The sequence below is a fragment of the Taudactylus pleione genome, unplaced genomic scaffold (genome assembly GCF_031769625.1).
Source record: "Taudactylus pleione unplaced genomic scaffold, aTauple2 ptg000199l, whole genome shotgun sequence".
In the NCBI taxonomy this organism is placed as follows: domain Eukaryota; kingdom Metazoa; phylum Chordata; class Amphibia; order Anura; family Myobatrachidae; genus Taudactylus; species Taudactylus pleione.
This window is the reverse complement of record NW_028284601.1, coordinates 1,946,451-1,974,225: the sequence shown is the minus strand read 5'-3', so window position 1 is coordinate 1,974,225 and position 27,775 is coordinate 1,946,451. Positions and strand designations below refer to the sequence as shown.

Sequence of the window (27,775 nt, the reverse complement as noted above, 5' to 3'; positions counted from 1 at the left end):
TGCCCCTCTCACCACCCTGCTCTGTGATCTTACACTGCTGCCCCTCTCGCCACCATGCTCTGTGATCCTATAAGGCTGCCCCTCTCACCGCTCTGTGATCTTACACTGCTGCCCCTCTCGCCACCCTGCTCTGTGATCCTATACGGCTGCCCCTCTCACCGCTCCGTGATCTTACACTGCTGCCCCTCTTGCCACCCTGCTCCATGATCTTATACTGTTGCCCCTTTTGCCACCCTTTTGTTGTATATACTCTTAGATAGCTGCCCTGCTCCTAACACTGCCATGTGCTTTTCTAGTGCCGTCCCACTAACCACCCTGCTTTGTGCTCTTACACCGCTACCCCGTCCTATCCCATCACCATGCTCTGAGCTCTTAAGGCCCCCCATACATCAGCAATGTATTGGGCTAATACACCGATGCCCAGGCGCCGGGGCATAGTGAAATCCTACATGTTGTATTTCACTGATTTGCCGATCCCGACCAAAATATGATTGTGATCAGCACATCTGGGATTTTTAACATGTAGAATTTCAATGATTCCCTGACGGATCGGCGACCATCGATGGCATTTCCGACCGCCGGTTCCGGTCCGATCGAGGGATCAATGAAGATGTATGGGGCCCATTAAAGTATATTGATGCACCTGTCCTAATACTTCAATGTGCTTTTATACTGCTGCCTCTGTCCTGACAGTAATCTGTGCTCATACACTACTTCCTCTGTCATTGCTATACTCTGTCATCTGATACAGCTGCCCCATCACGCCACCACACTGATTCAGCGCTGTATGCAAACCCAATGGTTGCAGATCCGTACTGAGCATGTGCAGAACTCTTTCTCCAAGCTTGCTCAAAGTGCACGGACGCACTGCGGCCGGTTGAGAGTGGAGATGGGGCAGCATCCCAAAAAACGGGGTGCATGTTGGCCCCCGTTATCTGGGTGTCCTGAAGCCAGTGAGTGCATCCTTGTACGCAGCTTCACTGGCTTAAGCTGTGTGAAAACACACCAGCCATCCTGAGTGCTCTGAAAGTTGCTCAGATGCCCGACGGTCACGCTGAGCAGCAGATCGCAGAAGCTGGTGGAGGCATCTAAACGCCTCCCGCGGCATTAGGATGTGTTAGCATCGCTGCTGCATATAAAGACAGAGCAGCGATGCTAATAGCGTACAACTATGAATCAGGCTTTATGTACATTAACTTCCCACTAGTGACCACAATAAATCGCACTGGATGCACTTTGGCTTTGTACCGCAGCAGGTTGCGCGTATTAATGTGCGTACCTATTCTCTGCTCTCAAGAGATACCTCCACAAACTAGAAGTGCGCCTGGCTGGCGGGGAGGTGTAACAATCTAAAAAGGCGCACCGTACTAAAGTGTCAACGTCACACCTTAGTCTAACCCAATACCGTTCTAAAACCACCATTCCTTCGAACGTTTGTGCTGTGCTCCTAGAACACTGCTTATTCTATCCTCCCTTATGGATCACATTGATCGTAAGAGCGCGGCGATTGGGGCAGGTGACAATTTGTGTATACCAGTGGGGCCTTTTGCTACATCGTACGGGGGGCCTGATTCAGAGATGTACCATACGCTATGCCGATATTATCGCAGTTAACCGATTATTGGTAAAATGCGCAGCCGTCTAAGTCGCACTGCGCATGCTTCAAGTTACATTACTGTCACTTTTTACCAGCAGTGTGATTGAAATTCAGGGACCGTTTGTGGGAGGTACTGGGGGGAGCGGTGGCATAAACGCAGGCGCGTTGCGACCGTTTTTTGGGCCATGTCGCAGCCTGCAATGGCTCCAGTACGGGCGGCTATTCTGCGTGACCGTGGGGTTACTCAGGAAGTCGATGATCGAGGTCTCTGCAACTGATGCTGCGTCTTTCTAGACAGTCGCTTGGAGTTCCGATGCCGCCTGTGGCCGTATCAATACCAATCCTGGCGGCTGCGACATTTGCCTATTTCTGAATCAGGCCCAGAGTGTGCGTTTAAATGCGCTTTCAATGAAAATCCCCCCTCTCCTGGCTATACTCTCATTACAGGGCAGGGATGCATCACTACTGCATCATTATAGTGACATCTTATGTAAATATTACATATGATGCCACTATAACCCAAGCATCGGGACAATACAGTACTGTACGAGTATATACATTAGTTTATTTGATGGAACATAAGGCACCTTAGAGATTTTTGGTTTCTTACATGATTATATCCCCATAATGACCTCTGCACTGTCCTAATATAACCACTACCCCCCAGGCACATTAGATACTGTAGTTCTTCTGGGCTTCCCTCTGCGCACCCACCCCTACTATACATTTCTGGGCTTCCCTCTGCGCACCCACCCCTGCTATACATTTCTGGGGTCACCTCTGCGCACTCACCTCTGCTATACATTTCTGGGGTCACCTCTGTGTACTCACCCCTGCTATACATTTCTGGGCTTCCCTCTGCGCACCCACCCTTGCTATACATTTCTGGGGTCACCTCTGCGCACTCACCTCTGCTATACATTTCTGGGGTCACCTCTGTGTACTCACCCCTGCTATACATTTCTGGGGTCACCTCTGTGTACTCACCCCTGCTATACATTTCTGGGCTTCCCTCTGCGCACCCACCCCTGCTATACATTTCTGGGGTCACCTCTGCGCACTCACCCCTGCTATACATTTCTGGGATCACCTCTGTGTACTCACCCCTGCTATACATTTCTGGGCTTCCCTCTGCGCACCCACCCTGCTACACATTTCTGGGGTCACCTCTGCGCACTCACCCCTGCTATACATTTCTGGGATCACCTCTGCGCACTCACACCTGCTATACATTTCTGGGGTCACCTCTGCGCACTCACCCCTGCTATACATTTCTGGGATCACCTCTGCGCACTCACCCCTGCTATACATTTCTGGGGTCACCTCTGCGCCCTCACCCCTGCTATACATTTCTGGGGTCACCTCTGCGAACTTACCCCTACTATACATTTCTGTGGTCACCTCTGCGCCCTCACCCCGACTATACATTTCTGGGGTCACCTCTGCGCCCTCACCCCGACTATACATTTCTGGGGTCACCTCTGCGCCCTCACCCCGACTATACAGTTCTGGGGTCACCAAGTCCCAATATATTTTTATTTAAACATAGAAATAAATAGTTCTTTTCAAATTCTAACACACTCTGGGCCTGATTCAGACCCGCTCGCAAGCGCTATGCAGTCACGAGCGGGTCGATGTTAGGCCACTGCGCATGCGCACGCTGCGGGTCTCGCACCAAAAGGGGGCGGCTGTCGATTTTGATCGACAGATCGCACCGTTTTGAAGGCATGGTGTGGGGGTGGCTTTACAAATGGAGGCGTTCCCATGCGAACGCCTGCCGTTTGTGGGCGACCCCACTGACATTACCAGTGATGTCAGTGGGAGAGCTTCCGGCTCTATTAGAATCAGTAGCTCTCTGGGGCTTGCGGCCACAAGACCCTACCACAAGGGTCTCGTCACAAGCACGATGATCGCGATGGTCTTGACCATTGCGACCATCATCCTGGCCGCTCGCAATCACTGTGGGTGGTCACCCACAGCTATGCGAGCAGCCAGGAGGCCGCTCCAAAGTAAAAAAAAAAACGCCCTGAGTCAGAACCATGATTCAGACCCGCTCGTGAGCGATGAGCGCTCGCAAGCGGGTCGATGGTGGCCCAGTGTGCATGTGCACAACGGAGCCGGCTCCGTTGTGCACATGCGCGAGACCCGGATAGCGACGGGCAAACCGTCGCTCCAGGTCTCGTACCAAAGGGGGCGTGCTGTCGATGTTGAGTGACAGCATGCCCCCTTTGGTGGGCGTGCCGGGGGCGTGGCTGCCCAGAAGGAGGCAGTCCCATGGGAACGCCTACCGTCTGGGGCCGGCCCCACTGACATCACAAGTGATGTCAGTGGGAGTGCTTTCGGCTCTGTTTGAGCCGAAAGCACTCCAGGGCTTGCGGCAACGAGACCCTACCACAAGGGTCTCGTCGCAAGCCCGATGGTCGCAATGGTCTTGACCATCGCGACCATCTTCCTGGCCGCTCGCTATAGCTGTGGGTGGTCACCTATAGCTATACGAGCGGCCGGGAGGCCGCTCTAAAAATCAAGAAGGACGGCCCTGATTCAGAGCGAGCGCTCTGTCAAAGCATCTAGCTCTGAATCAGGGCCTCTGTTCTATTTACTTGTGCAGTTGTCTGTGCTTTTCAAAAAAAGATTTGTCCCTGTAAGCTGCCTGTATGCCAGATGTATTCACCAGTATCTACTCTTACTACAGTATGTATGAAAAAGTACAGTGCAATGCACAAGCATCTGCAAAGCACCACTTACTGTATCTCTTCTCTTCTCTTTGTTGAATCTAATATTACATTTCTGGAGAACATGTATTAGGGAAGGTTTATAACAGCAAATGACTGTATTATGATCCGGCCGGATGGAGTTGTGGGTGTGCATCTAAAATCTGCAAAGAATGCAACGTCTATTATCTATAATTATATTTCTTCCATATACAGATTGTCCTTGGAAACAGTATTCAAGTGTTGGCATCTAAGCCAGTATCCGCGTCCCTCCAAGCACTGTGTGTTCTCACACCTTACTTTCCTTTCCACAAGCACCCGGCTCTTCCTACAGTATGTGTGGAATATTTGCCTGCTGCATAGCCAAATGTTATTCGCTTCATACATTCTGTAAGTGTCATGGAGTTGAATGCAGAGTCGTCAGTAAAGACGAAACGCACCAGGGGGGTATAGTTACTAAGCGGCAGTTCCCCAAAGCCACTGATTATAGGTGGATTTGCCTGCAGGATTGGAAAAAGCAACAGTAACATTAAAAGTAAATCCAGGCGTGTCTTGCATGTAATATTATTGCTGTTATAAAGCCGGCAGCAGTTAGTAGCTTTGGAAACCCTTCGCTTAGTAAATAACCCCCAAAGTCTTACATGCAAACATCCAGTGTACTCAGAGATGTGAATAAATAGCTTGTAGCTTGAGAAAGGAGTGTCTGGCATCTCTGAAACGTCGCTGCTGCTGCGACCAGTACCTCTAATGGTTAAAGAAGTCCTGTGACTGCCCACCTTGGGCTTAAATGTTACTATAAACTTCCATGCAGTTGTGAAGTTGAAGTTCTGGAAAGGAGTGCTTAACATAGTTAAAGTATATGTGTGTGTGTGTATATGTACATATATATATATATATATATATACACACACACATACATATATATATATGTACTCTTTGTAGACAAAAGTGATAGGACACACCCGCGCAAGCAAAATACATACCGTTGCACATGAGTTCCAAATAGCCACTAATGTGGCGGTTTCGACAAGAACACTTGGTAGGGAGGTCCATGTACTTATAGTTCTATGGAAACAACAAATGTTTTTATCAGGACGACAATGCCACCTGTGATGTTTCCAGGGCAACGCCGGACTGGTATACAGAAAATTCTGGCCAGCTCAGAGTACAGATCTTAACCCCATTGAGAACCTCTAGGACAAATTGGAGCAACCGGTGCGTTCTAGGCCAACTCGACCTTCTTCAGTGTCACAGTTGGTCACTGTACTTAATGCAGAATGGCAAAACATACCGCCTGCTGTTGTCCGGGAACTTGCGGACAGTTTGCCAAGGGAATCGGTATGTATGGCGGCCGGACTAATTACTGACGCTGGAATTCCGAACCATCAGCATACTGACTGGGGCTGGTAAGTACCCTAACCCTCCCCTCTCCCCCCCTAACCATCCCTTAGTGGTGCCTAACCCTAACCTCCCCCTGTTGGTGCCTAACCCTAACCTCCCCTGGTGTTGCCTAACCCCCCTTCCCCTAGCGTAACCCTCCCTGGGGGGTACCTAACCCTAAGTCCCTCCAGAGGTGCCTAAAACTACCCCCCCCCCGCAGCTAACAGCTAGCAGTCTCCGCTTACCTTCATTCGGTATGCCGGGGAGTTGGGATTTCGGCGTCTGGCTAAAGATAGGCGTTGGTATTTAGATGCCTATCTTTAGTACAGAGTTGGGCTTCCAGGGTCGGGATTCCGATGCTCCGGCACTCTGGATGCCAGTAAATGAACTGCATCCCTTGCCAAGAAGGTGTCTGCAGTAATCACTGCACCTGGTGGACCTACTAAGTACTAACATCAATAAAATCTCACTGATCTATTTGCTGTCAGTGTCCAATCACTTTTGCCTACATGTAGTATTGTATATATATATATATATATATATATATATATACACACTCACACGCATGTCAATATAGTTGTAAATAAATAAAAAAAATACACCAGACACACAGAGCAGTCACAGAAAGGACTTTAATTTCCCACTGCACCAACCAGCATCTCTCTCTTTCTCTCTCTCCGCCATAGTATATGTGCTGGGGAGAGCGAGGGCGACACACACGTTTTTAATGTAAAAACCTGTGTTAAGACGTTTCTGGATGATTTCACTTCCTGCAAAGTCCCAGAAAGGCTCCTGACTTGCGTGACTCAGAAAGGATCCAGACCAGCTAGATGTACAGAAAGTATATGGTGTCAGGACCCCAACAACATGGCCAACAAATCCCTCTAAGATGTCTCTCTTTCCACTGAGCAGGAAGGCTTTGTACAGTAGGTTTGAGTTTCGTGTCGTTTGTGCATATGTCCTGTTTCCCCCTGATGAACCAGCGTGTCCACCCTCACTTACAGGAAGGGTCACAGAGGGTTCCAAATAGCTTTTGTGCTGGTCTCTCTCTTGGTTTAAGGCACTGCTTCAAGGGCTCAGCCTTTATCTACACAACCCAAGCAGAACAACAGCCCTCTATATCCCCAAACCAAAAGGAGGGAGGCTCTTCCAGGAGGGCAAAAATGTGGGTCTGGGGCAAGGTGGAGGAGATTTTCGTAAAATTCTTGCAAGAAGTTTAGCACTCGGTCATTATGGTCTCCAAGAACTTGACTTGAATTGTTGTTTATCATATTCTGTAGCTCAGAGCAGCATTATCGTGTGGGCTTTGGAGAAACACATAGAACCTCAAGATAGCAGTGCCATCAACTCCTCCAATGTAGAAGCATGGTATAACAATGTAGAACATATCTGTACACTTCTAGGATCACCACGGTCTTTTCATGGAACAGCAGGCAACTTGTAACGAGTGGCAGGTATTTGGACTAGATGAGATAACTTGACAATGAACACGGACAATGTTCTGCAAACATGATAAAACCCAAAGTTTAGACTCTTTCTTTTAGTAATGCTGAGAAAGTGTACAGAGATATTAAACACCGCTATAAAATGCGACACTCACATATGAAAGTTGGATGAGCCCGTAGCGTGACAATAAGGTTTCATAGGAAGTGACCTTCCATGTTACCTGACCCCTCAAATATTTTGTGACCCTAAGATCTTCAAACGGTGCTCTCTAGCATCCACTCTGTGCTGCTAAATGTGACTCTCCGATGTCCCAGGGCAGCTTCTTGGGTGTGCAACTCCGAGGTGGACATGTGTCTCTTTGTCCGTGCCCTGCGTGGATAACTGTGGCTCTGGAACAGGGTGTAGTCTCCATCAAAGGAGAATCTATGTTGATAAGTCCTGGCAAGTGCTTTGGGCTCCAAACGAGTTTGCCCTTCAGTAGTGATCAGACATAGCGAGGTGGTCGAGCCTAACGCGCTGGTCTCTGTCTGGTCTCCATCTACAGAGAGAGAAGACAATAGGGCCACTGTCTGAAGATCATTGGTTGTCAGAGTTCTCCTCTTGTCCATTTCAGTCAGACATCCCAGAGAAGGAGAACAAGGTTGGTTTTCACATTTATCAGGGTCTTTGCCCTCCAATGTGGACTCTTTGGAAGCTGGGGGTAAAGGTTCATAGTTATTTTCCCCCAACTTGGCACATGAATTGGCACAGGCCATGCCTTGTTGCCCATTGGTTTGCGAATACACATTACTGACCCTGGCTTTGCCCCCTTCCTCCTGGCCGCTGTACACTTTGTATCTGATCATTAGGATGATGATGAATACTAGTACAGAGGCTACAATGATCCCTCCAATGATGATGATCATAGTGCCTCCCAGGAACTGGGTATGGAGCGGCCGACACTGTCCACTCTCTTCCTTTGTGTTGAACTGGATACATCCCACCACCCGTGTGGCAGTCAGTGAGGTCATTCCATCATCATAGACAGCCAGGACACAGAGGTCATATTCACGTCCAGGAGCCAAGTCATTGACCAAGAAGCTTCTGTTACTCGGGGGAATCATCCTGCATGAAGAAGATAAGAGATAACAGTAAGGGTGGAGATACCAGGAAAGAAAATAATATAAAAAACAGATTGCAGTAGCATACATTGCTGCTAAACCGGGCAATGCATTTATTTATCCAAGGTGATGACTTGGGCTGTGGAACATATTTTCACATGTATATAGTAGAATTCTCTTGGCAACTTCTGAATGATAGTCTGAGCATAGAGAACTGTTGTGATAGCTAATGTCAATTAAATAGTACATTTTATACACTGCAGGAGACCAGACATAGTGACAGACAGAATTCAGCATAAATCAGGTCACCTACTGTAATTCTCCAGATGTTACAATTTACAAGGATTGGGGGTGTAATTTACCCAAAAGAAAGGGTTTGGGAATCGCTTACATTTTTGCTTGTCCCATGATTTGTGTTATTTATTTTTTTCAATGCATTAAGTGGGGTTTAATGACTTTTTAAGTATCTTTCAAGGCTCATTAAGTGTACACAATAAATATTTGTGACCAGCTGGGAGTTTTCAGCAGGAAATCAGCAGAAGGACATACAGTAGCATAAAAAGCAGGCATCAACCTCGGCAACTCAGAACCTGGTTAAAGCACGTCTATACATTGCTGCAAAGCACGTCTATAGTATACCATAATGCAAAGCACGTCTATAGTATACCATAATGCAAAGCACGTCAATATATTGCTGCAATGCACCTCTATACTATGCTGCACAGCATGTCTATACATTGCTGCACAGCACGTCTATACCATGCTGCAAAGCACGTCTATACCATGCTGCAAAGCATGTCTATACAATGCTGCAACGCACGTCTATACCATGCTGCAAAGCGTGTCTATACCATGCTGCAAAGCACGTCTATACAATGCTGCAACGCACGTCTATACCATGCTGCAACGCATCTATACATTGCTGCACAGCACGTCTATACATTGCTACACAGCACGTCTATACAATGCTGCACAGCACGTCTATACTATGCTGTACAGCACATTTATACATTGCTGCAAAGCACGTCTATATATTGCTGCAATGCACGTCTATACCATGCTGCAAAGCACGTCTATACAATGCTGCAACGCACGTCTATACCAAGCTGCAACGCATCTATACATTGCTGCACAGCACGTCTATACATTGCTACACAGCACGTCTACACAATGCTGCACAGCACGTCTATACTATGCTGTACAGCACATTTATACATTGCTGCAAAGCACGTCTATATATTGCTGCAATGCACGTCTATACCATGCTGCAAAGCACGTCTATACATTGCTGCACAGCACCTCTATACCATGCTGCAAAGCACGTCTATACATTGCTGCAATGCACGTCGATACAATGCTGCAATGCACGTCTATACCATGCTGCACAGCACGTCTATACCATGCTGCACAGCACTTCTATACATTGCTGCACAGCACGTCTATACCATGCTGCAAAGCACGTCTATACAATGCTGCAACGCATCTATACATTGCTGCACAGCACGTCTATACAATGCTGCAAAGGACGCCCATACAATGCTGCAATGCACGTCAATACAATGCTGCACAGCGTGTCTATACATTGCTGCAAAGCGTGTCTATACCATGCTACAAAGCACTTCTATACCATGCTGCAATGCACATCTATACCATGCTGCAATGCACATCTATACCATGCTGCAACACATCTATACATTCCTGCAAAGCACGTCAATACAATGCTGCAATGCACGTCTATACCATGCTGCAAAGCACATCTATACATTGCTGCACAGCACGTCTATACAATGCTGCAAAGCACGTCTATACATTGCTGCAAAGCACATCTATACCATGCTACAAAGCACATCTATACCATGCTGCAATGCACATCTATACCATGCTGCAATGCATCTATACATTCCTGCACAGCACGCCCATACAATGCTGCATAGCACGTCTATACATTGCTGCAAAGCACGTCTATACAATGCTGCACAGCATGTCTATACATTGCTGCACAGCATGTCTATACAATGCTGCAAAGCACATCTATACATTGCTGCAAAGCGTGTCTATACCATGCTACAAAGCACATCTATACCATGCTGCAATGCACATCTATACCATGCTGCAATGCATCTATGCATTCCTGCACAGCACGCCCATACAATGCTGCATAGCACGTCTATACATTGCTGCAAAGCACGTCTATACAATGCTGCACAGCATGTCTATACATTACTGCACAGCATGTCTATACAATGCTGCAAAGCACATCTATACATTGCTGCAAAGCGTGTCTATACCATGCAACAAAGCACATCTATACCATGCTGCAATGCACATCTATACCATGCTGCAATGCACATCTATACCATGCTGCAATGCATCTATACATTCCTGCACAGCACGCCCATACAATGCTGCATAGCACGTCTATACATTGCTGCAAAGCATGTCTATACATTGCTGCACAGCATGTCTATACAATGCTGCAAAGCACATCTATACATTGCTGCAAAGCGTGTCTATACCATGCTACAAAGCACATCTATACCATGCTGCAATGCACATCTATACCATGCTGCAATGCACATCTATACCATGCTGCAATGCATCTATGCATTCCTGCACAGCACGCCCATACAATGCTGCATAGCACGTCTATACATTGCTGCAAAGCACGTCTATACAATGCTGCACAGCATGTCTATACATTACTGCACAGCATGTCTATACAATGCTGCAAAGCACATCTATACATTGCTGCAAAGCGTGTCTATACCATGCAACAAAGCACATCTATACCATGCTGCAATGCACATCTATACCATGCTGCAATGCACATCTATACAATGCTGCAAAGCACGTCGATACAATTCTGCAAAGCACGTCAATACAATGCTGCAATGCACGTCTATACCATGCTGCAAAGCACATCTATACATTGCTGCACAGCATGTCTATACAATGCTGCAAAGCACGTCTATACATTGCTGCAAAGCGTGTCTATACCATGCTACAAAGCACATCTATACCATGCTGCAATGCACATCTATACCATGCTGCAATGCATCTATACATTCCTGCACAGCACGCCCATACAATGCTGCATAGCACGTCTATACATTGCTGCAAAGCACGTCTATACAATGCTGCACAGCATGTCTATACATTGCTGCACAGCATGTCTATACAATGCTGCAAAGCACATCTATACATTGCTGCAAAGCGTGTCTATACCATGCTACAAAGCACATCTATACCATGCTGCAATGCACATCTATACCATGCTGCAATGCACATCTATACCATGCTGCAACGCATCTATACATTCCTGCACAGCACCTCTATACAATGCTGCAAAGCACGCCCATACAATGATGCACAGCATGTCTATACATTGCTGCAAAGCACATCTATACAATGCTGCAAAGCGCGTCGATACAATGCTGCAAAGCACGTCAATACAATGCTGCAATGCACGTCTATACCATGCTGCAAAGCACATCTATACATTGCTGCACAGCATGTCTATACAATGCTGCAAAGCACGTCTATACATTGCTGCAAAGCACGTCTATACATTGCTGCAAAGCGTGTCTATACCAAGCTACAAAGCACATCTATACCATGCTGCAATGCACATCTATACCATGCTGCAACACATCTATACATTCCTGCACAGCATGTCTATACAATGCTGCAATGCATCTATACATTGCTTCACAGCACGTCTATACATTGCTGCACAGCACGTCTATACAATGCTGCAAAGCACGCCCATATAATGCTGCAAAGAACGTCTATACAATGCTGCAATGCATCTATACATTGCTTCACAGCACGTCTATACAATGCTGCAATGCACATCTATACCATGCTGCAAAGCACGTCTATACAATGCTGCAACGCATCTATACATTCCTGCACAGCACGTCTATACATTGCTGCACAGCACGTCTATACAATGCTGCAAAGCACGCCCATATAATGCTGCAAAGCACGTCTATACAATGCTGCAACGCACGTCTATACAATGCTGCAACGCACGTCTATACCATGCTGCAAAGCACGTCTATACCATGCTGCAATGCACATCTATACCATGCTGCAAAGCACGTCTATACAATGCTGCAACGCATGTATACATTCCTGCACAGAATGTCTATACCATGCTGCAAAACACGTCTATACAATGCTGCAACGCATCTATACATTGCTGCACAGCACGTCTATACGATGCTGCAAAGCACGCCCATATAATGCTGCAAAGAACGTCTATACAATGCTGCAATGCATCTATACATTGCTTCACAGCACATCTATACCATGCTGCAATGCACATCTATACCATGCTGCAACACATCTATACATTCCTGCACAGCATGTCTATACAATGCTGCAATGCATCTATACATTGCTTCACAGCACGTCTATACATTGCTGCACAGCACGTCTATACAATGCTGCAAAGCACGCCCATATAATGCTGCAAAGAACGTCTATACAATGCTGCAATGCATCTATACATTGCTTCACAGCACGTCTATACCATGCTGCAAAGCACGTCTATACATTGCTGCAAAGCGTGTCTATACCATGCTACAAAGCACATCTATATCATGCTGCAATGCACATCTATACCATGCTGCAATGCATCTATGCATTCCTGCACAGCACGCCCATACAATGCTGCATAGCACGTCTATACATTGCTGCAAAGCACGTCTATACAATGCTGCACAGCATGTCTATACATTACTGCACAGCATGTCTATACAATGCTGCAAAGCACATCTATACATTGCTGCAAAGCGTGTCTATACCATGCAACAAAGCAAATCTATACCATGCTGCAATGCACATCTATACCATGCTGCAACACATCTATACATTCCTGCACAGCATGTCTATACAATGCTGCAATGCATCTATACATTGCTTCACAGCACGTCTATACATTGCTTCACATCACGTCTATACAATGCTGCAAAGCACGCCCATACAATGCTGCAATGCACATCTATACCATGCTGCACAGCACATCCATACATTGCTGCAAAGCACATCTATGCAATGCTGCAAACACGTCTATACATTGCTGCACAGCATGTCTATATAATGCTGCAATGCATATATACATTGCTTTACAGCACGTCTATACCTTGCTGCACAGCACGTCTATACAATGCTGCAAAGCACCTCTAGACCATGCTGCAAAGCACGTCTATACATTGCTGCAAATCACATCTATACAATGCTGCAATGCACGTCGATACAATGCTGCAATGCACATCTATACCATATTGCACAGCACGTCTATACATTGCTGCAAAGCACATCTATATAATGCTGCAAAGCACGTCGATACATTGCTCCAAAGCACGTCTGTACATTGTTGCAAAGCGTGTCTATACAATGCTGCAAAGCACGTCTATACCATGCTGCAATGCACATCTATACCATGCTGCAAAGCACGTCTATACAATACTGCAACGCATCTATACATTTCTGCACAGCATGTCTATACATTGCTGCACAGCACGTCTATACAATGCTGCAATGCACGTCTATACCATGCTGCAAAGCACGTCTATACAATGCTGCAAAGCACGTCTATACATTGCTGCAAAGCGTGTCTATACAATGCTGCAAAGCGTGTCTATACCATGCTGCAATGCACATTTATACCATGATGCAAAGCACGTCTATACAATGCTGCAACGCATCTATACATTGCTTCACAGCATGTCTATACATTGCTGCACAACACGTCTATACAATGCTGCAAAGCACGCCCATACAATGCTGCAAAGCACGCCCATACAATGCTGCAATGCATCTACACAATGCTGCAAAGCACGTCTATACATTTCTGAACGGATCCCTCTTTGCAACCCAGACCTTCTTCCCAGAGGAAGGAGCGGGTTGCGATGCTGGAGCAGGAGCATTCGCTCCCGCAGTTAAGCTCTGAAAATATTGTATTTTCGGAGCTTGATGAATGCTGTCCCCATACTAGTGTGTATGGGGCCATCCCGCGAGAGGAAAGTAATTAAGAGATATCCGCAGCGCGGGGGGGGGGGAGGTTTGATGACGCGATTCGCTGAATCACGTCATCATGACCCCGCCACATGCTTCACAAAGCCAAAAATCTCGGCATTGTGTAGCGGGGGTGGGGCCAAAATGACACTATTTCATGGCCACGCTCTACCCCCATTACTGGGTACTATGCCCGGCCACGCCCCCTATGCAGCACCACGCCGCCCTGCTTGACCGACCTAGCTGCCCCCTCCTGGAGAATGTGGGCAAGTCTGGTGTACTAAGTATTTAGGATAAATATTTTTGTTGCAAATTAATTGGTATAAAGTCATCGATTGATTCATATTTTAAGAAAAATTGCATGGTGTGGCTGAGTCGCGAAGACCGTGACATATAAAATGGGCCTATTTGCCACGATTTGAGGATATGTGTACGTGGACTTCTGTTTCATATCATTGTATATCATTGGTTTGTGTCATGATTCGCTCCATGTACAGTGTTGTGTGATATGTCAGCACTTTATAAATAAAAGTTGATAATAATTATAATAATAAATAATACTGTTATTTTACACTTTTATTTGCAAAAGCACGGCGAAACCACGCCTCCAGCCGCAATCCTGTCTCTTTCCAGCCAGGTGCAACATGATGGGGAGGTAGCCGCAGCCAAGGAGAACGAGTTGCGGCTCCAGGTTTGGGTCTGCCACTGACTTTAAATTAAGCTGCAAAAATGCAAATGGCTTTACATTTGCATTTCGAGATTCCGGATGTGACTGACTGTGAATATGGCCTTAAAGCCTAAACCCTTACCTCCAGGCTAATCTCCATTCATTTGTAAGATGTATGGAAAGTACTACTGGTGAGTAGTTGATGAGAGTTCAGAGGTGCAGCCAAGACAGGTGACTTGCCAATGAGCCGAGCACGGGAGGTCTGAGTAGCATCCTCAGAGCAGCATGAGTGTAAGGACTGTAACACCCGAGAGTACCAGGTGCAGCAGAAGGCAGGTCAGATAAAAGGGAAGGAGTACCCTGTAGTGAGGGGAATTGATATGCAATACCGCCGGCCACATGGTCGGCAGTTCGATTCCCGGCAGCGTCAGGCCGACAGAGGGACAGATACCGGCAGCAGCAGCCCGAAAGCGCTGGAAATCCCGATCGTTCCCAGGTAAGTATGAACTAACCTAACTACTCCCCTAACCCTCCCTTAGGGGTGCATAACCCTAACCTCCCTCCAGTGCCTAACCCTAATCCCCCCTCTAAGTTCCTAAACCACCCCCGGGGGGGTGCCTAACCCTAAGTCCCCCCCGGGGGTGCCTAACCCTAACCTTCCCTCCCCCTAGCCTAACCCTAACCTCCCGGTCGATGCCTAACCCTAAGACCCCCCCGGGGGTGCCTAACCCTAACCTTCCCTCCCCATAGCCTAACCCTAACCTCCCGAGGGGGTGCCTAACCCTAAGTCCCCCCGCGGGAGCCCTAAACCTAACCCTCCCGCCCCACGCGGCTGTCCCCTCGCGGCGCCCGGCATCCCTTCAATCAGGATGCCGGGCGCCGGTCTCTCGGTGTCAGTGAAATGAGTGGCGCCTACATCTAGATGCTGGTCATTTCACTCTCGCCGGGAAATGACAGTCGGGAAGCCGGCTGACGGTATAATGTCAGCCGGCTTCCCGATTGCATCCCTAGCGAGGTGAGAGCAGGGCAAGTTTAGAGACCTTGGGCCTGATTCAGAGCCGTTCGCTATTTGTGGTCGTTCGTTCAAAAACAAGGGGTGGCTATTCAAATGAGCCGTTCGCAAATTGCAGTCTGTTCCCACCTCTAAGTCTGAACAAGCGAGCAAAACATACGCTCGTTTATTTGATAAAAACGCCCCCTGGCCGCACGCACCATACGTCATGTCCGCTATTTATTAGATTAATCGAGTACATCGTACAGCGTATGAACTGCTCGCTATTCTTGTGGTTGGTGTTTTCAACCGCTATTTTGCGAGCAGTTCTGAGTTAAAAAAAACCAAGTGACGTGGTCAATGACGCTGCTGTATTAAATATGCACTCCCTTAAAACGCCCGTTTTGGCCTGCGTTCGGATCTCCACTCCCCGTTTTCAAGCACCTTCCCCTGTTACCACCCACATACGCCTCATTCTGTCACTCAAAATAGCAGGCCCTCGCTATATTGCGTACCAACGATTTTCGGCCGCACTGACTGGTTCGCGCATGCGTACTAAAAACCGTACGCATGCGCAGATGTGCGAACATCGCTCGGAACGAGCGTACTGCCGCTTGCGAGTGGCTCTGAATGAGGGCCCTTGATAGTAAGCAAGCGGGTCGATGGTCGGCCACTGCACACGCGCGAGCCTCGGAGCGAGTGAGAACTTTACTCGCTCCGGGGCTCGCTACAAAACGGGGCGGCTGTCGATGTCGATCGATAGCTCGCCCCGTTTGTAGGCGGCGGGGGGTGGCTGGACAAACGGAGGCATTCCCTTAGGAACACCTGCCGTTTGTGGGTGGCCCTACTGACATAATTTGTGATGTCAGTAGTGAACTTTCCTCTCTATTAGAGCAGGAAGTTCACTGGGGCTTGCGGGAACAAGACCCTACCACAAGGGTCTCGTCGCAAGCCCGATGGTCGCGATAGTCACGACCATCGCCAGGCCACTCGCAAAAGCTGTGGGTGGTCACCTGAAGCACTTGCAAATAGCGAGCGCCTCTGAATCAGGCCCTAAGACCATACTTGCCTACTCTTCTGGGACTGTCGGGAGCCTCTCGAAAATTGTGTGGCGCTCCCGACACCCCGCAAGAGGAGGCAAGTCCCCCGCATTGTCTGCCGACCCCAGCGACTGCACGTGAAAGTGGGCGGTTCGGAAAGGCGATGACGCGATTAGCGCTGAATCACGTCATCGTAGCCCCGCCTCCTGCTTTGTAATGCCGGTAATGGTGCATACACACGGGACGATCGTCAACTATAACGATATCATTGAACGATCCCCCCGCGTGCGCTGGATGATCGATATCGATCATCCAGCACACCACCAACCCACCAACGTCCCGCGATCAACAATCGCGGGTCCCTATAGTAACCTGGTTAATATCGAAAAGGCTGGCCTGCATGCCCGGGTGATGGACAATATCGTTATCGTCCATATATGCCCGCGCATCGCAGGTCGTTGGTGGGTCGGAGGCACCGAAAAATGCACGATATGAATGAAAACGATACGATTGATATCGTTATCGTTCATATTGTGCATTTTAATCGTATCTGGTGTACGCACCTTAATATCGGCATTATAAAGCGGGGGGGCGGGGCCGGGATGACGCGATTGTACGGACACGCCCCCACTCCACCCACTTCAGCCGCCCCCACCCTCCCTGCTGCACCGACCCGGCAGCCCCCTCCTGGAAGGAGCTGCCAGAAAGTCGGCATGTATGACTAAGACTGAGGAGCGAGAGACACTGACAGTCTTAATCAGTAAAAGGGGGCGTGCTGTCAATCAACATCACAACTAGTGATGTCAGTGGGAGTGATTTTGGCAGATTAAGGCGTTTGTGGGTGGTAACAGGGGAAGGTGCTTGAAAACGGGGGAGTGGAGATCCGAACGCAGGCGTGCCTAATTATGCGAACAGCGTTTTATGGGAGTGCATACGGTTTATGGGAGTGCATAATTAACAAAGTAGCGTCATGGCACATGTGACATGGGAGGTTTTTACACTGACATGATCGTAGAGCTTAAGAGAGGGTATGGTCACCCTTAAGCTCTACGACCAGTTCCGATGGTTCCCGATGGTCTCAATTAATCCTTATATGCCCGGAGATGACGTGCAATGCGTACGAGAAGGGGGCGTATTTTTTTGAATTCCGACCGCTTCCTCCCCTTGGTCGGCCAGCTACCGATCCGAACTTAGGGACGCAACTTGCAAGGGAATCATTTGCATATCCGGCCCCTTTTCCCGTACGACCGTGCGGCCGCTTCGACCGACTCTGAATGAGGTCCAGAATCTTTATGCAGGGAGAAGGGCAGGGAACAGAGGGCGTGCTGTCAACCAACATCGACAGCACGCATAAAGATTTGGTGCAAGACCCATAACGACGGCTTGGCCGTCGTTATTCAGGTCTCGCGTATGCTCACGTCGGAGCTCCCTTCGTTGTGTGCATGCGCAATTCGGCACCATCGACCCGCTTGCGAGCGTCCTGCGCTCGCGAGCGGGTCTGAATGACCCCCAGAATCTTTATGCAGGGAGAAGGGCAGGGAACAGAATCTTTATAGAGGGAGAAGAACAGGGAACAGAGGCCCTCATTCAGAGCCGTACGCTCTGAGCAGAGCGCACGCTCTGAATGAGGGCTGGGCTCCATTTTCATGGAGCGTCCTCCTGGACGCTCGTATAGCTGTGGGTCACCACCCACAGGCTATACGAGCGTGCTTTTTGATGGCCGCGATGGTCGAGACCATCGCGACCATCGAAATTGCGAGCCGGAGCCTGCGGTTGAGGTTTTCAACCGCAAGCTCCGGAGTGATTTTGGCTCTGTCAGAGCCAAAATCACTCCCACTGACATCACTAGTGATGTCAGTGGGCCGGCTTCTGACGGCTTCCCCGTCAGGGAGGCACGCCCCCGGCACGCCCACCAAAGGGGGCGTGCTGTCAATCAACATTGACAGCACGCCCCCTTTGATCGGACTTTCCTTCGCTCGTCGCGTCTGGCGCATGCGCACGACGGAGCTCCCTCCGTCGTGCGCATGCTCAGTGCATAACATCGACCCACTTGCGAGCGGACAGCCGCTCGCGAGTGGGTCTGAATCAGGCCCAGAATCTTTATGCAGGGGGAAGGGCAGGGAACAGAGGGCCTGATTCAGAGCCGGACGCAATTAGCGCTCGCTCGTCCTGAAAATAGGGGTGGCTGTTCAAATGAACCGTTCGCTGTTTGCGGTCTGTTCACGCCTCTAGGTCTGAACGAGCGAACAAAACTTGCGGTCGTTTTTTGTAAAAATACGCCCCCTGGCCGCTCACATCCTACGTCATTTCCGCTATTTATTAGATTAATCGAGTACATCGAGCAGCTTATGAACTGCTCGCTATTCTTGTGGTTGGTTTTTGCTACCACAAATTTGCGAGCAGTTCTGGAGGCCGCTCCATTTTCAGGTAGGAGGGCACTGATTCAGAGCGAACGCTCTGGTCAGAGCGTTCAGCTCTGAATCAGGCCCATTGTGCATAGACAGCCCAGCAGAGTGAGTGACAGGAGAAGCCGTTTGTGGGTGGTGACAGGGGCTGGCCACTATAAACGGGGGAGTGAAGATGTGAACGCAGGCGAGTCTGAGCATCTCAACGCCATTTCAGAGGTGTGCAAAGTTAACAGGTAGCGTCATTGTACACGTCACCTGGTTGTTTTACACACTGAAATGCTCGCAGTGCTTGAGGCAGGGTATAGTTAACCTCAAGCGCTGTGTTTCCCTCCGATGGGACCCGGTGTACCGATGGTTGAATGCATACACTTCCCTGAGATGACGTGCGCAAGTGGGCGTCTTAAGACAGGCTGGTGGGCATCTGCATACACAAAGTGATCACACACCAAGACATAGTGGGTGTGCTTATGCCTCGCCGAGCAGTACAGAGAGGTAATATTTGCCGTAGATAAACACTACAGAGGGAACATGTAGATACAACACAGAGCAAAGTGCACAATGTTTAAAGACAGATATTTCATATTATAGGAGAAAATTATTCTACAGTGTCTATAATTGTTAAGCAAAACATGGATTTCAGTCATTTTCTACATGTGCTCATTTAATAACAAGAGTGGAGACTCTTATATTGGCTAGCCAATGGATATAAGGGAAACATGAATATGGTAGTATACAATACATGCAGTCTGGAGATCGTTATGTAAAGGTAGTATAAGCAGCGACATGGGGACGGGGGGGGAGTCCGGGAACTTAAGACAGGTAGACCACCCTATGGCCAAAAATAAAGAGCATAGTAGTATCATGTACGAGGGATTGCCTGCCGTGCCGTCACTTACTGTAGCCGTATATTCAAATGCTGGTACGAAAGAATGCATCTAGCGAGTGGGTCTGAATCAGGTCCAGAATCTTTATAGAGGGAGAAAGACAGGGAACAGAATATTTATGGAGGGAGAAGGGCACGTATTAGAATCATTGTGGAGGGAGAAGGGCAGGGAACAGAATCTTTATATAGGGAGAAGGGCAGGGATTAGAAACATTGTGCAGCTAGAAGGGCAGAGATTAGAATCATTGTGGAAGGAGAAGGGCATGGAACATAGGGCTTGATTCAGAGCCGAACGCTCTAACCAGAGCACTCGCTCTGAATCAGGGCCCTCCTCCATGAAAATGGAGCGGCCTCCTGGCCGCTCGCATAGCTGTGGGTGACCACCCACAGCATATGCGAGGGTCCATGATGATGGTCGCGATGGTCAAGACCATCGCGACCATCGGGCTTGGGACGGAGACCCTGCGGTAGGGTCTCGCTGCCGCAAGCCCTGGAGTGATTTTGGCTCTATCAGAGCCAAAATCATTCCCACTGACATCACTACTGATGTCAGTGGGGCCGGCTTCAGACGGTAGGCGTTCCCATGGGAACGCCTCCGTCTGGCAGCAACGCCCCCGGCATGCCCACCAAAGGGGGCGTGCTGTCAATCAACATCGACAGCACGCCCCCTTCGGAACGAGACCCAGAGCGACAGCTATCCCGTCGCTAGCCGGGTCTCGCGCATGCGCACGACGGAGCTCCCTCCCTGATTCAGAGCCGGATGCTCTGACAGAGCGCTCCCTCTGAATCAGGGCCGTCCCTTTGAATTTTAGAGCGGCCCCCTGGCCGCTCGTATAGCTGTGGGTGACCACCCACAGCTATAGCGAGCGGCCAAAATGATGGTCGCGATGGTCAAGACCATCGCGACCATCGGGCTTGCGACGAGACCCTTGTGGTAGGGTCTTGTGGCCGCAAGCCCTGGAGTGGGGCCGGCCCCAGACGGTAGGCGTTCCCATGGGTAGGCGTTCCCATGCCACGCGGTAGGCGATGGTAGGCGTTCCCATGCCACGCCCCCAGTACACCCACCAAAGGGGGCGTGCTGTCACTCACCATCGACAGCACGCCCCCTGTGTAGCGAGACCCAGAGCGATGGCTTGCCCGTCGCTCTCCGGGTCTCGCGCATGCGCACGATGGTGCCGCCTCCATCGTGCGCATGCGCACTGCCCCAACATCGACCCGTTTGCGAGCGCTCGGCGCCCCCGAACGGGTCTGAATTAGGACCAGAATGTTTATGGAGGGAGAAGGGCAGGGATTAGAATCATTGGGCAGGGAACATAATCTTTATGGAGGGAGAAGGACAGGGATTAGAATCATTGTACATTGAGAAGGGCAGGGAACAGAATCTTTATGGAGGGAGAAGGATAGGGATTAGAAACATTGTGGAGGGAGAAGGGCAGATATAATCACTGTAGAGGGAAAAGGGCAAGGAAGAGAATCTTTATGGAGGGTGAAGGGCAGGGATTAGAATTACTCTGGAGGGAGAAGGACTAGGGGGATCAGAATCACTGTGAAAGGAGAAGGGCAGGGATTAGAATCATTGTGGAGGGAGAAGGGCTAGGATCAGAATCACTGTGGAGGGAAAAGGACAGGGAGATATATCAGTGTGTAGTAGGAAGAACAGGGTCACATATCAGTATGGGGTGAAAAGTGCAGTGAGAGTTATTAAGGTAGCAGGGAAAATACAGTGTTGAGCAAGTATGACAGAGAAGGAAATGATCATTGGGTAACGGGAGAGAGAGAGGAATCATTATGGATTTATTTAGTAATTGAGTGCTTAGAAATGTCAACGTTAACCCTCTAACTCATTTTAAAATACATTGGCTTGTTCAGAGACCCCATAGGAATAATGCTGGATGAGAAGGGGAAGTATATATATAATTACAGAGCAGGACAGAGGAATCAGCATGGAGCAGATACTACAGGAACGTTTTCAATATGGGGTGGAAAATACAAGGAAATGAATCAGAATGGAGTGAAAAAGACAAGGAGATCATAACTGGATCATCCATTAGTCAAACTCTGCTCCCTCCTAGGTTCCAGGGGGCACAGATGGGCCTTGAATTCTCATTATGTTTTTTTGTTTGTTTGTTTGGAGGTGGTGGTGGCGGAGCATGAGCCATCATGGGCCTGATTCAGAGTTAGGAGCAAAATATAGTAGCAATCAAGGTGCAATTTGTACCAGAAACAAACCATGTTGCAATCCAAGGGGTGCAAATGCTTTTATTTATTTATTTATTTTTGCATGCAGGGAAAATATTGGCTGCCTTTGCATGTAGCCCACAAATACTAGGCTATAGTCTTTAAACTGAAATTTAGATGAAGCGAGGAGACCCCTCTTCCCAACTACAAGTCTCTGCAGATTTTATATCTGCCCTCTCCCCCTGCATTGTAACATGGTTTTGGTGTAAACTGCTCCTTTTTTGGGGCCTTTTTGTTATTTATTATTTGTTCTTATCTCTGAAAAAGGCCCAACAGTACAGTATATGGCTCGGGCACCAGGGGTTCTTAATTGGAGGGAGATGTGAATTGAAAGAGATCTGTCCCCCTGGACTCCTCACCTGGTTTGCTGAACTCTCTCATCATGTTATTTCTGTTATCCACTCTATAATCATTTCAATATAAACTTTCTGATTTTATTAGAAAACTCATCTCTCTTGAGGCTCCGCCGCTGAACCAATCTGAGTTTAACCCCCTCTCGCTCACTCATTATAATTCTCCTTCCTTACGCTGCTTATTCTGAGATTTTCCATTATTATGGGGTGACAAGGGCAGAAAGGAGAAGCAAAATGACATAAGAAAACATGAGACAATTGTTACAGAGCCAGTAGTGGAAGCAGACAGAGAAGAATCAGTGTGGGGGCAAAGGGCAGAGATAGAGGGGGCAATGCAATGAGAGATACTGCAGGTCACACAAGAAGAACATATGTAACATTGTAAATGGTCTTTCAGGGACCTCTGATGAAGTGCCAGCCCGCTTGCTCCATTCCCTCCTGAACACAAAACAGGGAGACATCTTAGCTATAATCTCACTAAAATATAATATATAAAATAGACTAGAAATTTGGGATATACAGGAAATAGTGACATAGCTCTAGTGAAAGCAAAGAGCACCTAAAATAATTTTTTCATATACAGAAATGCAGTAATGCTCTGCTCTCTCTGGCCCTATTCACTACAATCCGCAATTAAAATGCGGTTGTAGTGCGATATTTTCGACTATATTCGCATTGTGAATTTAGGAAATATCACATAGATGTACTAACATCTGCATGCAGGGACAGAGCTTGCGACAAAGCTCTGTGCCTGCAAATCCCCTCCGCACACTACTTCTGGGAGAATGTGATCTCCGCCTCCGTCGAATACCGCAACCATCTGCTCTATGCAGCAGCTGACCAGGGTCACAGTGCAGGAGCCGGGAGACCAGCTGGACGGAGCCCCAGAGGACCTCACCGGCGCACCGATCACCGGTCCCTGGATGCAGGTAAGTCAGGCTTTCCTACCCTCCCGATTTGGACGAGAGCCGGCACGCAAGCTACCCTGTGGCCGCCGACCCTCCCGACCCCCCCCCCCCGGAGTAAATATAGAAACCACTGCAGTGGGGAGGGGCGGTGATGCGGTTCTCGTTGAATCGTGGCCCCGCCCCCCATCTTCACAAAGCCGTTCATTTTGGCATTGTGAAGAGGGGGCGGGGCCACAATGATGCAATTGTGTGGCCACGCCCCATGCCCTGCCCCCAAACGTCATCATTGCCCGGCCATGCCCCCCACTGTAAGCAGACATTCAGCTCCCTCCCGGAAGGAGAGAACTGAATGTCGGCAATTATGAGGTAAGTGGGTTTTTTTTTAACTATTTTGTTTGCAGTAATCGGCTCGCGGTCTATTTATACCACAAAGCTGATCACAGGGGGCCGGCTGCCGCATCTACACAGCTTGTCAGAGCAGGAGTTGGGGAAATGCCCAAATAACCGAATCTCCAGGTGGCGTTATTATCACAGGGCTTCCCCGAGTATTTTGTCACAATATATATTTAGTAAATCTGGGCAGATCACATTTCCCATTGTAAGTATGGGAAATGTGATCTATATGTGAATTGAAGGGATTAGAGTAATTTTTCACCAAAACTACTCCAATTGCCCTTTAATAAATATATGTCATACTAAAATAATGTGAAAAGGGTGTGAAAACACCAGTTTTCACATTATTTTAGTAAAAATGTTAATAAATGTCCCATTGTTCTCTAAACATCCACGCACGGCACTTTCCAGTTACCCTTCTCTTAAGGACATTACAGAGAAGTGGACTTGTAAGTTCCAAGTTCTTTTTCTCTGTAAAAAGAAGAGTAATTGTTTGTCCTCATAAATGTAGCCTCAATACATCACGCAGCGCAACTTGCATTGCTTGAGGTTGCCGCCAGGTCCGGTGCTACTCTGCTAGCATTGGGCGTCTTTTTTCACCGAAAAGGCGTGTAAGCCACCAGCATACAGTACTGTGCTGATTAATATGTTATGCGACACTTGTATTTCTGTTTGCACCTGAGTTTGTGTACGAACCACAACGGAACTTGGACTGCAAAAAGCTCCGGCCACTACATTGTAGCACTTCGCATACAGATTCAGAGACTCAGTTGCACACAGAAATATGCTGCGTACACACGGTACGATTAAACAGGACGATATGAACGATAACGATATCGTTCATATCATCCTATTTCTGGCCCCCTCAAACGACCAAACGATGGCCGAGGCGCGGGAACGAATGGTCGATATAGATATCGACCATGTTAGCCTTTTTACTATAGGGACCCGCGATCGTTATAGCAGTTGGGGGGTTGCTGCATGTGCTGGATGTTTGATCCAGCACATGCAGGACGATCAGACAACGATCGTCTGATCGTTGTCTGATCGTTAAGTCGCTCCGTGTGTACGGAGCTTTACAAGTGTTGCATATAAAATTAATCAGCACAGTCTGCTGGTGCATCCTAGTCACATCACATTGCCACTTAGATGCTTTTTAGGTGAAATAAGATGCAAAAATATGCCCAGCGCTGAGTATCACAGGACCTAGTGCAGCGATAGGGGCTTATTAGCGCGACTGCAACAAAGATGTATAAGAACACATCTGCAGGTGCCAAGAGAGGACACTTTTTCCCCCCAAGTTATCCCAGAAAATCTGATATATCAGTATGGATTAAACCCAAGAACATTTTTAACCAGCATGAGTCTCCTGTCTGTGCCAGCCATTCTACCTGTCTTTGCCTGCTGCTCTGCCCCTGTCTCGTTAATTAATGATGAAGGAATAATATTGTGTGGCGGTGCTCTATGTATTGTATGGCGGTCACTATTATGCTCTCTGTATTGTAGGGCAGTCACTAGGATGCTCTTTGTATTGTACGGTGGTCACCAGGATCGTCACTGCATTTGTTTTGTATTTGGGTACATGTCAAATAAATATTCCTTTATTATTAGAATGAGTCTAACAACCTCTTTAATTACCACCTATGTTTAAAGCTCTCTCCCTCGTACATGATGCTACTATGCTCTTTATTTTTGGCCATAGGGTGGTCTCCCTGTCTTAAGTTCCCGGACCCCCCCCCGTCCCCATGTCACTGCTTATACTACCTTTACATAACGATCTCCAGACTGCATGTATTATGTACTACCATATTTCTTGATAATCTCGCCAATAGGTTCTGTTCCTTTGGCATTTATTGCTCATGTTTCCCTTATATCCATTGGCTAGGCAATATAAGAGTCTCCACTCTTGTTATTAAATAAACACATGTAGAAAATGACTGAAATCCGTGTTTTGCTTATCAATTATAGACACTGTAGCAGGATTTTCTCCTATAATATGAAATATCTGTCTTTAAACATTGTGCACTTTGCTCTGTGTTGTATCTACATGTTCCCTCTGTAGTGTTTATCTACGGCAAATATTACCTCTATGTACTGCTCGGCGAGCCCGGATCGTCCCATTCTAAACTGTTTGCAGTACCTGACATTCTCTTTCTTTGCACAGTAAGGAATCTCATTATGGAGCCGCCTGGTAAAGGCTGATCTAATCTGATCAGTGCTCCAGTACAAATCTCAGGAGTGATGCTAGGAACCTCTCTTTTATTGAAAGGGCTGAGGGTGCTTTGGGAGAGACTAAAGTTGATGGGTAGAATGAAAGAGGAGTTTAACTTACTGGTTTGTACAATCTACCAGAACCTCTTACTGCAAAATATAAGGGCATCATGTTTCAAGAATTTTTTTTTCTGTGTTTTTTCACCAAGGCCTTCCTATAATCCTGCAGAATTGTTTATTTTTAGTGGTGTTACATAGAGCTGCGCTGTGCGAATAGATCACACTTGACAACTGATTACTTGCTCCACCAGGTGGCGCCAGAGTGGGAGACCCAGGTTGGAAATGTGGGGACGGCAAGATTTGTGGTATCACATCCCATGCACCTCCGACCTGGGCCTCCAACTGTGGCCTCTCTTTGGAGGGGATGGATAAAGAGTTGGTGGGAGTGATCTCTTCCCACTGTGCAGTTCCACTACTGAAGTCATTGTGCAGCAAGGGTTGGGGTCGTGATGATGTAATTATTCACCATCGATCCCCTGGCAGCTTACTTCTCTGAATAAGTGGGCGGATTTGTGAAGCTAGTCTACTGTCTTGGAGAGACCGGGGAAGCTCTATGAAATTTGGGAGTCTCCCTGACATTACAGGATAGTAAGCATATATGGTATAAATTAGGGATGTGCAGGCTCGTATAGGTTCGAATTTGCACGCAGAGTTCGGATTTTTCCCTCCAAAAATCGGGTCTCAAAAAGAGGCAAAATGTCATCTTTCATGGACAAACATCATCATTCCTGGACAAAAGTCCATGGAAGATGATGTTTGTCCATGAAAGATGACGTTTTGCCCCTTTCTGAGACCTGATTTTTGGAGGGAAAAATCTGAATTCAGCATGCAAATTCGAACCTATCCGAGCCTGCACATCCCTAGTATAAATGTATCAAAATGCAATGAGTATAGCTGTAATGTATGTAAGGGCAACATAACTAAATTGTGCAGGGTGGGTGTGTCCTTTAAAAATGTAATAACATTATGTAAAATGCTGAAACGTGAATTTGCAAAAATTTTCTCAGAGTCAAAAATGTTTCGGGACAATGATGAACGGCACAAAACTCAGGAAAGCACAAAACACTGACTACAACAATATTCTCATCTAAGAGACTATTATACCATTTTACCCAGATAATCTTTTTTCTTGGATCTAAAATTCAGCTTTGTAATGTCTATTACATTTTCCAAATTCCTGAGTTTATTACTGACTCTGGGCTTGATTCAGAGATGTACTGTATGTTATTCGATGTTTACGGATGCACGATTATCAGTAAACAGCACATGCGTCGAAGTCGCAATGCGCGTGCTTCAAGGTACATTACCGATGTCGCTCATAGCGACCTTTTATTTGCAGTCTGATTGGCACTAAGGGAGCGTTTG

General features: G+C 47.8%; 1 protein-coding gene across 1 annotated transcript in view; it reads right to left on the bottom strand.

Moving 5' to 3' along the window:
* Nucleotides 1–6,332: 6,332 nt before the first annotated feature.
* LRFN1 (leucine rich repeat and fibronectin type III domain containing 1) overlaps nucleotides 6,333–27,775 on the bottom strand; it is a 196,964-nt gene continuing 175,521 nt past the window's right edge. Inside the window, exon 4 of the mRNA XM_088477145.1 lies at nucleotides 6,333–8,238. Within this exon, the coding sequence (XP_088333271.1) occupies nucleotides 7,389–8,238 (850 nt within the window). The 3' untranslated portion in view covers nucleotides 6,333–7,388. The remainder of the gene's footprint in view (nucleotides 8,239–27,775) is intronic.